Here is a 12,376-nt window from a genome sequence, read left to right on the forward strand (position 1 = left end):
GCTGAAAGGGACGATAGTTCAATCATGATTAATTGGGGGAGCAGACTCGATGGGCTGAATGGCCTAATTCTCCTCCTATGTCTTATGGGCTTATGGACAAGACTTTTCCAGTTTGTCTTATACGTGGCATTATTTATGGGAATGAATTGTGGGTCTGGAATTGGTAGCGCTTACCCTAAATGAGAAAGCTGGAGTTGGTCTGCAATCAGATATGTTCACAAGCAGCTAGCAAATTCATACTCCTTAGTGTCCAACCTCTTGATCTGTTATTAGTTTTAGTGAAAATCTTGGTTATGAATTTCAGTTGTAAATTTAAATCAGCAGCTGATACTAAATCACTGTGTTACAACTGATCTGCCTTTGCCACCTGCTATATTTTTATCAGTTAATCCCACTTATTGAATTCTAGTGGTAAGCACTTATGATATTAAGTTTGAAAGTAATTAAATTGATTATCTGACTTTTTGTTGATAACTGGCAACATTTTGGAGACTGTGTAGACGTAGATGGGTTATTAACAGTATGAGAACTAATGTAATCTGATCTGGTTGACGCAAGGCAGTTCGATGAGCCAAAATTAATTCTGAAGGGTACGTGGTGCAGATTGTTAAAGTGGCACCTACCTAATGTACTCCAAAAGTGTAGGCTAAGAATCCAAAATGGCCTCAAATTCCACCAAGCAGATGGGTCATTTATATTAAGTTAATGAAATAAACACAGCAATAAAATGATAGTATCAGAAAATAATAAATATAACACTAAAGTCGTAGGTGATACAGCACAGAAATGGACCCCCTTGCCCGTCTAGTCCATGCTAACCTGATCTTCTGCCTAGTCCCATTTTCCTTCACCCAGTCCATATCCCTCCAAACTCTGTCCATTTATGTACCTATCCAAACTTCTCTTAAATGGTACAATTGAACCTGTATCCGCCACTTCCACTGGCAGCTCATTCTGCACTCACACCACCCTCTGAGTGAAGAAGTTTCCCCTCAAGCTCCTCTTTAATATTTTATCTTTCACCCTAAACCCATGACCTCTAGTTCTAGTCTCACCCAACCTCAGTGGAAAAAGCCTGCTCGCATTTACCCTTACCTTATCTATACTGTATTATTTTGTATACCTCTATCATATCTCCCCTCAATCGTCTACATTCTAGGGAAAAAAGTCCTAACCTATTCAATCTTTCCATATAACTCAAGTTCCAGTAAATTTTCTCTGCACTTTTTTGAGCTGATTGATATCCTTCCTGTAGTTAGGTGACCAGAACTGCACACAATGCTCCAAATTTGGCCTCACCAATGCCTTGGACAACTTCAACATAACATCCCATCTCCTCTATTCTTTCAGCACAATCCCTCCTTGCATCCTGTCCCAACAGCTGGACAGACACACCAGAGCTGGAGACACTTTATAGAGACACAAGAGATTCTACAGATTTTGGAAAACAGGAGCAACACACACAGAATGCTAGAGGAACTCAGCAGATCAGGCAGCATCTATGGAGAGGAATAAACAGTTAACGTTTTGGGCCAAGACTCTTCATCAAGACTGGGAAGAAGTCAGGTGGGGTGGGGGGGGGGGGGGGGAACAGAGGGGAAGGGTTACTGGAAATTAGGGAAATCGATGTTGATGCAGTCAGGTTGGAAACTATGCAGCCTGAATTTGAGGTGCTCTTCCTCTAATTTGGATCTTGCTCCAACTTCAAAGTAAATTTATTATCAAAGTACATGTATGTCACCATATACAATGCTGCTTGTAGGTGTGCTCTACTTGGCAGTAGAGGTGGCCACGGGCAGACATGTCAGGGTGGAACTGAAATGAGTTGCCACTTGGCTGTTAAGGTGAGCAGAGCATAGGTGCTCAATGAAATGGTTCCCCAATGCGATCCAGATCAGGCCACACCAGAAGCACCAGATACAACAAATGACACCCATGGATTGACATGGGAAGTGCAACCTCAGCTGGAAGGACTGTATATGGCCCTGAATGGTAGTGACGAAGGAGATATGGGGGTAAGTGTAATGTTTGGGACAGGTGACTGGAGGGTGATCGGTGGGGAGGGAAGAATGGACAAGGGAGCTGGGGACAGAGCAAGTCCTGCAGAAAGCAGTGAGATGATATGGGATCCCACAGGAGATGCCAGAAGTTGCGGAGGATGATAAGTGGAGGTTCACGATAGGTGAGGACAAGGGGTACCCTATCCTTGTTATGTTGGGGGGATGAGGTGAGGGCAGATGTGCAGGAAGTGGAGGAGATGCCGGTCAGGATTTCATTGACAGCAGTGAAGAGGAAACTCCTTTTTCTGATAAGGGGACATCTCAGATGTCCTGGAATGGAAAGTGTCATTGTGAGAACAAATGCAACAGAGACTGAGGAACTGAGAAAAGGGAATAGTGTTTTTATATGTTACAGGGTTGGGAAGAAGTGTAGTCAAGATTACCGTGGGAGTCAGTGGGTTTGTAAAACATGCCGGTACATAATCAGAGATGGAGGCAGAGAGATCGAGAAAGGGGAAAGATGTGCTGGAGATGGACCAAGTCAATTTGAGAGTGGAGTGGAAGCTGGAGGTGAAGTTGATAAAATTGAGCTCAGCTTGGCTGTAGGAAGCAGCACCAATGCAGTCGTCAGTGTAATGCAGAAAGAGTTGGGGAGTGTTTGGAACATGGACTGCTCCACATGCCCAGTGAAAAGGTAAGAGTACTTGGGCTCACGTGAGTCCAAATGCTTACTCCTCCGATCCCCCTCCAGGCCCTTATTCCCTCCAACCATCTCAAATATTACACTTGTCCCTCGATCTCTTCTCACCAACCTGATGGAATCAACATTGATTCCTCTGACTTCCAGTAACCACTCCCCTCTGATCCCCCCTCCCTCCAAACTACCCCCTTTGTTTTCCCGTATCACTCTGGCTCCATTCCCCTTCTCTTTCCCTTCCCAACCTTCACAATCAGCCAACACCCACACATTCTTCCCTCTAACTCCCCACCTCCTTCCCTTTCTCCCATGGTCCATTGTCCTTCCCTATCAGATTCCCTCTTCTTCAGCCTTTGCCTCACATTGTTCCTTTCTCCACCCTTCCTGACATTCCTATCTTACCTCTCTCACTTTGGTTCACCTACCAGCCACCAGTTTGTACTCCTCCCCCTCCCTCCCACCTTATTCTGGCTTCTGCCCTCTTTCTTTCCTGTCCTGATGAAGGGTCTCACCCCGAAACATTTCCCTCCATAGATGCTGCCTGACCTGCTGAGTTCCTCCAGCATTTTTTTTTGGCAGCTGACACATTATATAAACTGCCTGAGATTCCATGACATTAACTTCAGATTCATGAAGTTTCATGGCATCATGACAAGGAAATCTCCTTCAGAAGACTACCTTGGCTGTTGATTGAGTGCTCCTCCATGCAGGAGGAAGAAAGAACACTTTGAAGCACTGATGGCAACAAAGGCATTAATTGCACTTCAGGTGGTGGAGGCACCAGGCCCAGTTCTAAGCGTAGCCTGGTGGCAACTCCGCTATCAGGATGTCTAAACCATGAAGGACATGATCCTGCTTACGTGAAAAGCAAATTCGCCTGAGAAATCATACATCCCGCAGGAGTGCATCAGGCTGAGGGTGTTCCTCACTGCCTCAGCACTCAGGATCCGCTCGCCTGTAATCGGGCAAATCCCTCCATTGGCCAAGGTAGCCGCCATCACACCGCCTGATTCACATGTCACTTCGATTGAGCAGAGCTGCAAAGGGGAGAAAAGGTCAAACGGATTTACAAAAACACCAGGCGCAAGGAGGAACAAATTTAAAATTTAACGCAACATTTCCACACCTTGTGAAAGAATATGTGCTCTGTATTGCCCCACCCCTGCCACCTTCCCTCCTTTCCACCCCTCCCTCAGCACCACCTCACTTTGAGACACATTTCAACCTTCGCACTGGACTGTTCACCTCCTCCACCTGCAAACGGCAAAGACTAGAAGGGTGCCTGCACCTTGTGGGCTTCATGAGAGAGGTATTCACAGATCTTTGTGCAGCCTGAAAGTGCCAACTTTAGTTCTGAGCAACATGCACAATTCGCTGGAGGAACTCAGCAGCTCAGGCAGCAATAATGGAGTGGACAGTCGATGTCTCGAGCCAAGACCTTTCTTCAGAACTGGAAAAGAATGGGACAGAAGCCAGAGTAAGAAGGGAGGGGGGAATGGCAAGTGATAGGTGAGACCAGGTGAGGAGAAAGGTGGGTGTGTGGGGGAGGGGTGAGATACTGTTAAGAAGCTGAGAAGTGATAGGTCGAAGAGGTCAAGGGCTGAAGAAGAAGGGATCTGATAGGAGAGGAGAGTGGCTCATGAAGGGGAGCCAGAATGGGAAATGGAAAAAGAAAGGAGGGGGAGAAATTACCAGAAGTTATAGAAATCGATGCTCATGCCATCAGGTTGGGGACTACCCAGACAGAATACAAAGTGTTGCCCCTCCAACCTGAGAGTGGCCTCATCATGGCAGTAGAGGTGGCCGTGGACCAACATGTCATAATGGGAATGGGGATTGGAATTAAAATGGTTGGCCATTGGGAAAACCTCCATGTTGCAGATGGAGCGAAGGTGTTCAACAAAGCAGTCCACCAATCTACATCGGATCTCACCGAAGAAGTGGAGGCTGCACTGCAAGCACCAGGTATTCGATGACCTCCACAGACTCGCAGCTGAAACGTTGCCTCACCTGGAAGGACGGTTTGGGGCCCTGAATGGAGGTGAGGGAGGAGGTGTAGAACTTTGGCCACTTGCAGAGATACGTGCCAGCAGGGAAATCAGTGAGGGAGGGATGAACGGACAAGAGAATCATGGAGAGAGTGATCCTTGCAGAAAGCAGATAGTGGGAAGTGGGTGGGGATGGAGGGAAGGATGTGTTTAGGGGTAGGAACTTTAGTTTCATACGCTGTGGTATGCTGGCAACAAAAGGAGAATGGGACAAAGATGTGATCAAGATGTAGCAAGGGCTGAAGGGCAAAGTGGAGAAAGCATTTTCCATAGTGTAAAGGGGAAGAGGTCCAACAAGATCCAGGTGGAAGAAGCAACTGGTGAGCACTAGAATTAGGTAGAAATTGGATTTTGGAGTAGAAGCTGATGACTGTAAAATTAATGAGAGAGTTAATCAGAAATCTCTTGGCACGCACATTATTCCGAGCCTCAGAAATCAATCTCGGCGAAATGTTTGTTTTAGTGATAAGTATATTAGGGTGCATTCAGGTAGAAAATTGCTCTCAAACCAGTTTCATGATTAGAACGAAGAATATAAAAGCTAAGTCATTCAGTAATACCATCTTTAGAGTAAGAATCATAGAACACTACAGCACCGAAGAAGGCCCACCTAGTCCATGCCAATCTGTTAATCCACCTAGTTCCATTGACCTGCACCTGGACAATAGCCCTCCATACACCTCCCATCCACGTACCCATCTAAATGTCCCTGAAATGTTGAAATTAAAATCACATCCACCACTTGTGCTGGCAGCTCGTTCCACACTCTCACCACCCTCTGAGTGAAGAGATTCCCACTCATGTTCCCTTTAAACTTCTCACCTTTCACCCTTAACTCACAATGTTTAGTTCTAGACTCACCCAACCTCAGTGGAAAAGGCCTGCTCGCATTTACCCTATCTATACCCTTCAAAATTTTGTGCCCCTCTATCAAATATCCCCTCAATCTTCTATGTTTTAGGGAATAAAATCCAAACCTATTTAATCTTTTCCTCCAGTCCCGGCATTCCTTGTAAATTTTCTCTGTACTCTTTCAATCTTATTCATTACTTTCCTATAGGTAGGTGACCAAACTGAACTCAATACGCCAAATTATGCCTGACCAACTTCAACATAACATCCCAACTCCTGTACTCAATACATTGATTTACGAAGGCCGATATGCCAAAAGCTTTCCTTATGACCCTATCTACCTGTGACACCACTTTCAATGAATTATGGATCTGTATTCCCAGATCCCTTCATTCTACCGCTCTCCCCAGTGCCCTACTGCTCACCGTGTACGACCTACCCCGGTTTGGTCTACCCAAAGTGCAACACCTCATACTTGTCTGCATTAAGTTCCATCTACCATTTTTCAGTCCATTATTCAAGCTGGTCCAGACAGCGACAAGCTCTGATAGTCTTCCTCTCTGTCCATTATATCTCCAATCTTGGTGTCATCCACAAATTAGCTGATCCAGTTAACCACATTATTATCCTGATCATTGATATAGATGACAAACAACAATGGACCCAACACCAATCCCTGCAGCACTCCACTAGTCACAGGCCTCCAGTCAGCAAGGCAACTCTCTACGACCACTCTCTGGCTTCTCCCACAAAGCCATGTCTAATCCAGTTTACTCTCATCATAAAAGTCAAGTGACTGGACCTTCTTGACCAACCTCCCATGAGGGACCTTGTCAAAGGCCTTGCAGACACCATCCACTGCCTTGCTTTCATCAACTTTCCTGGTAACTTCCTTGAAAAACTCTATAATATTGGTTAGACATGACTTACCATGCACAAAGCCATGTTGACTATTCCTAATCAGTCCCTGTCTATCAAAATACTCAAATATTCGGTTCCTTAGAATACCTTCCAATAACTTTCCCACTATTGATGTCAGACTCACCAGCCTATAATTTTCTGGCTTATTCTTAGAGCCTTTCTTAAACAATGGAACAATATTAACTATCCTCCAACTATCCGACACCTCACCCGTGGCTAAGGATGTTTTAAGTATCTCTGCTGAAGCCTCTGCAAGTTCTGTACTAGTGTCCCACAGGGTCTGAGGAAATAGCTTGCTAGGCCCTGGGGATTTGTCCACCCTAGCTTGCCTCAAGGTAGCAAGTACTTCCTCGTCTGTAATCTGTATCGGGTCCATGACCTCAGGGCTGCTTTGCATCACAACTACAGACTCTGGGTCCATCTCCTGAGTAAATACAGATGCAAAACATCCATTTATGATCACCCTGTCTCTTCTGGCTCCATGCATAGATGACTACTCCGATCTTCCAGAGAACCAATTTTGTCCCTTGCTATCCTTTTGCTTATCATATCTGTAGAAGCTCTCCTTCATCTTGTCTGCTAGAGCAACCTCGTGCCTTCTTTTATCCCTCCCGATTTCCTTCTTAAGTGTTCTCTTGCATTTCTTATACTCCTCAAATAACTTATTCAACCTCAATATCACACCAAAGTTCAATAAACTTGTTATCCTTGCCTTTTATCCTGACAGGAACATACAAACACTGTGCTCTCAAATTTCACTTTTGAAGGCCTCCCATTTGTTAAGCACACCTTTACCAGAAAACAACCTGTTACAATCCACACTTGCCAGATCCTTTCTGATATAATCAAAATTGACCTTTCTGCAATTTAGAATTTCAACCTAAGGACCAGATCTATCCTTTTCCATATTTACCCTGAAACTAATGGCATTATGATCACTAGATGCAAAGTGTTCCCCCACACAAACTTCTGTCACCTGCCCTGTCTCATTCCCTAACAGGAGATCTCGTATCGCACTCTCTTAGTTGGGACTTCTATGTACTGACTAAGGTGTTAGGAATGTGAAGCAACTCTGAGGGGCCGAAGGGTACAAAGTCGCCCCCTCCTTTTTGAGAATTGCAAGATCGCTATTAATTCGGGTCTGAGACCCAGGAAATGAGAGAGAGACGTCCAGAATACACAAGGTTTGGAATGTGTCCTGACCTCAGCGAAATGGTACCACTGATAACGGCTACTGGCTCTTGGAGACGGAATTGTGTATTGAGTACTGTACTATTCATTGAAACCCCTCAGGGGACAACCAGAGTGGGCTGGTTGAGGGATTGCATCATCCCAACCTGATTGACATCTGAGACCCCGTGAGTAAGGATAAAAGAGGGGTCTGGGGAACAGCCCCTTTAGACGCACCAGGAGAAACGCTAGAGATCCAGTGACAGCGTTTTATAGCGAACGCCAGTGAGGGCTTGTGTGCGTCCTCCCTTGCCAGGGTGGCAGGCTCATCACGGAAGAACGGTTTAGCTAAAGGAGAGGCCACAAGTGAAAGGCCACGTCAATGAGACTCCTGACGGATCGAAATCATAAAAGGAAAGTCGGTAAGTTTTTCTCCAAATCTCTCTCTCTCTCCAACCATTGCAACCCAGCGGTCCCCAAAGGCTGCAGCCTGCATGAACTGAGTGAACTTTATATTTCCATCGGACAATACATTATCCCCTAGACAACAATAGAGCTTATTTCTTATTGATTATTATTATACCCACACTTTTAGATTTAATATTGACGACGTATATTATCTGTATATTTGCATTGATATTATTTTTGTGTATTTTTACTAATAAATACTGTTAAAAATAGTATCATCAGACTTCAACGGACGTCTCCATCTTTGCTGGTAAGTGACCCAGTTACGGGGTTCGTAACAACGTGGGGGCTCGTCTGGGATTTGATACCAAATTGGAGGGCCAGTGAATCGGGCTTTTAAGTCCAAACTTGGATCTGGTTGCGCGGGTAACCAGACGGGAAGCCAGCAAAGATGGACGTTGACGAATTTATAGAAAACCCGACTCTGGAGGCGCTAGAGGCTGCCACAAAGTCAGACTTGATAAATATTGTGAAAGGACTAAACCTCGCAGAGGTGAGGTTGTCAATGAAAAAGCGGGAGGTGCAGAGGGCCATAACTCAGTATTATATTGTGAAGAATGTGTTTTTGGCTGAGGTATTGGAAAATATCCCTGAAAAGGTACCAGCTAGTGGGACGGCTCAGTTAGAGTTGGAGAAATTAAGGTTGGAACATGAAATTAGGTTAAAACAGCTGGAAGCAGCTGAAAAAGAGCAGGAAAGAGCTGAGAAGCAGAGGGAGCATGAAATTAAGTTAAAACAGCTGGAAGCAGCTGAAAAGGAGAAGGAAAGAGCTGAAAAGGAGAAGGAAAGAGCTGAAAAGGAGAGGGAAAGAGCTGAAAAGGAGAGGGAGTATGAGGAGAAGGAAACATGAGCTGGACCTGGAGAAGTTAAGGAAAGAGCGAAGAGCTCAAGGGCCAGACCGAGAGGAGAGATTTAATGTTAGTAGGGAGTTTAGGTTAGTACCTCCATTCGAGGAGACGGATGTTGATAGTTATTTCTTGCATTTTGAAAAGGTGGCAGTGAGTCAGAAGTGGCCCAGAGATCAGTGGGTGGCGTTGTTACAAAGTGTGTTAAAAGGGAAGGCACAACGGGCATATGCGGTGTTGTCTGTGGACGAGGAGAAGTCTGAGAATTATGAGAAAGTAAAGGAGGCCATTCTTTGGACCTACAAATTGGTACCTGAGGCCTATAGACAAAAGTTCAGAAATTTAAAGAAAGTGTGGAATCAGACGTATGCAGAGTTTGCCTATGAGAAGGGTGTGCTCTTGGATCGCTGGTGTGCAGCAGAAATGGTGGAAGAGGATTTTTGGCGTCTCAGGGAGTTAATTCTGATTGAGGAATTTAAAGGTTGTGTTTCGGATGATACCCGGATGTATTTGAATGAGAAGCCGAATAAGTCCATATCCGAATTTGCTAGGTTCGCAGATGAATATGCCCTAACCCACAAGACAAAGTTTTCCTCGAATAAAAGTTACCAGAAAGACCGTGGGAACGGTAGAGAAAGCCCGCCGGCTGAGGCAGAGATCCAGCCGGGAGCTAGTGGTAAAAATAAGGAGGAGGAAAGGCAAGACGGCAGGAGAGGTCCTGGCTTGACCTGTTTTAATTGTGGAAAGGTGGGTCATATTGCATCTAAGTGCCTTGCTCCGAGGAAGGAGGTAGGAAAAGGGAGAGCAACAGTCCCTACAGGATATATTGTGGTGATCAGTAAATCGACGAGAAAGCCCTAGGTAGACAGAATACGAGAGGGGCCTGAGAAATTTATTTCAGAAAGAACTGTGTCTGTGAAAGAGGGAGACACACCAGTTCCAGTGCGGATCTGGAGAGACACTGGAGCTGAGCTGTTATTGATTCGCAGTACGGTACTAGATTTTGGTTCCGAGACTGGAGAGGTAGCTTTGAGAGGCATAGGAAAAGGGACAGAAGCTGTGCCTTTGCATAGGATCATTATAAATTGTGAGCTGGCATCTGGACCAATTGAAATAGGGGTGTGATCAGAATTCCTGAGAACTGACGTAGACCTTCTTCTGGGTAACGATTTAGCTGGTGGTGACGTTTGGTCGGCCATGGTGCTGACGAGCCAGCCTGTAAGTGTTGAGGACCCGCCCCTAGAGTCCAAGATCTATCCCGCATGCGCGACCACTCGCAGCATGTCGAGAAAGGCAGCTGAGAAAGAGGCCAGTATCGATTTGGCTGAGACATTTTTACCGACCCTGTACCAAGAGGGGTTAGAGGGTGGTAAAACGGAGAATAGGGAGGTGAAAGAGAGTAAGGGAGAGGAGGTAGACCTGCCCTTAGCCAGGAGGAGATTTATAGAGGCACGGAGTAAAGATGAGAAACAGATAAGGCTGTTAGAAGGTCCAGGGTTGGACATGGATGATCTGTCTGGTTTGACAGAACTGTTTGAAGAAGTTGAAAATTCTAAAGGTGTTTCTGATAATGAAATGAGGGCAGTCCTAGATGAAAAGGGTGCCATTACCTTGAAGAAGTCTGCTGGGGTGGCAGATGAGGTTGTTTCAGCCCGCGGGGTTGAGTTTACTCCGGAAAGGAGTTGCCCAGAGAGTAACTGGGAGGATCAGGGGAACTTAGAATTTGAAAAGGGTACGGGTATTGAAAGCCTGGAAGAGGCAGATGTCCCGTTTGAGTGTGTTCAAGATGTGGATGCACGTGGTACTGAACCTAGTAATGGAACTCAGGAAAAGTCTGAGGTATTTGATTCAATTAAAAAGGAATGCAGTCCTTGTGGGTCAGATGGACTTGGTTCAGTGAAGAAAGGGTTAACCTTGGTACTAGTGGGAAGTGAGAATTCCCAGTTGTTTGTGTTCGAAGGTGTGTTAAAAGTTAGTGAGGAGATAAAAGGTGGTGATGTGAATCTTATTATTGAAGGAAAAGGGAAAAGTGTAGTTCCTAAATGGAATGAAGAAAATTTAAAGTCTGGATTGATGTCAGAAGCAGTAACCAGGCTGAAGGGACAATGGCTTGTTAATACGGTGTCTGCGAATCAATTACAGGTTGATTTGGAATGTAAAGGTGCCCCACACGCTATTGTTATTCAGGAGTGTGCTGTGAAGAGGCAGAATTTGAAATGCTGTTTGGACAAAGAGGGATCACTTGCAGATGTTAAATTGAAAACTAATAGAATGAAGGGTCCTGAAGATAAAATTAACAACTTGCTTAAAAATAAAGAATTGAGTGGAAATTCGGTAAATGGGCTAAGTTTGGAACACATTGTTGATAAAATAACTCCTATGAAAGGAGCATGCAAAAGCCTATTCCACACTGGTATACAAGCTAACTACGTGGGAGTTAACTGGAAAAGGGGTGAGGGTTGACGGGATGCCACTTTAAATAACAGTTTTAAGGGATTTCGACAAAGCATGTACCTAATAAAGACAACCCCATGGAAGATTGACTGTTAAGTTTGAAAGTAAAATAAAGATTAGTGTTTGCATGAAATTTTGTAATATACACGAAAGCTAAGATCCCAACTCTTTAGTTTTGATTTGCTGAAGGAAAAGAAAAAAAATAGGTGGTTATTAAATTGGAGTCTGATGCTACAAGAATTTATTAAGGTACAAGATGTTAAGATATTAAAGGAAGTGATAATGTAATCGCTAACTGTTTAGATGCTGAATTGAAGGTATAACTGTATTACTCTGTAGTGAAAAAAAACTCTTTTGTATTGTGTAAGATTCTGAAATCCTGTAAGACTCTATATTAATTAATTTTTACCTGTGGCAAAAATCTTAGAAGCAAGGGGGTGTTATGAATGTGAAGCAACTCTGAGGGGCCGAAGGGTACAAAGTCGCCCCCTCCTTTTTGAGAATTGCAAGATCGCTATTAATTCGGGTCTGAGACCCAGGAAATGAGAGAGAGACGTCCAGAATACACAAGGTTTGGAATGTGTCCTGACCTCAGCGAAACGGTACCACTGATAATGGCTATTGTCTCTTGGAGACGGAATTGTGTATTGAGTACTGTACTATTCATTGAAACCCCTCAGGGGACAACCAGAGTGGGCTGGTTGAGGGATTGCATCATCCCAACCTGATTGACATCTGAGACCCCGTGAGTAAGGATAAAAGAGGGGTCTGGGGAACAGCCCCTTTAGACGCACCAGGAGAAACGCTAGAGATCCAGTGACAGCGTTTTATAGCGAACGCCAGTGAGGGCTTGTGTGCGTCCTCCCTTGCCAGGGTGGCAGGCTCATCACGGAAGAACGGTTTAGCTAAAGGAGAGGCCAC

General features: G+C 44.9%; 1 protein-coding gene across 4 annotated transcripts in view; it reads right to left on the bottom strand.

Annotated features, from left to right (window-relative positions):
• LOC140741288 (glutaminase kidney isoform, mitochondrial-like) overlaps nt 1-12,376 on the bottom strand; it is a 72,831-nt gene that overhangs the window by 19,852 nt on the left and 40,603 nt on the right. For all 4 annotated transcript variants that reach the window (XM_073071316.1, XM_073071313.1, XM_073071314.1 and 1 more), the window contains one exon: nt 3,558-3,734. In XM_073071316.1, coding sequence (XP_072927417.1) covers nt 3,558-3,734 — 177 coding nt within the window. The remainder of the gene's footprint in view (nt 1-3,557; nt 3,735-12,376) is intronic.

Source organism: Hemitrygon akajei, chromosome 18 (assembly GCF_048418815.1).
Source record: "Hemitrygon akajei chromosome 18, sHemAka1.3, whole genome shotgun sequence".
Classification (NCBI taxonomy): domain Eukaryota; kingdom Metazoa; phylum Chordata; class Chondrichthyes; order Myliobatiformes; family Dasyatidae; genus Hemitrygon; species Hemitrygon akajei.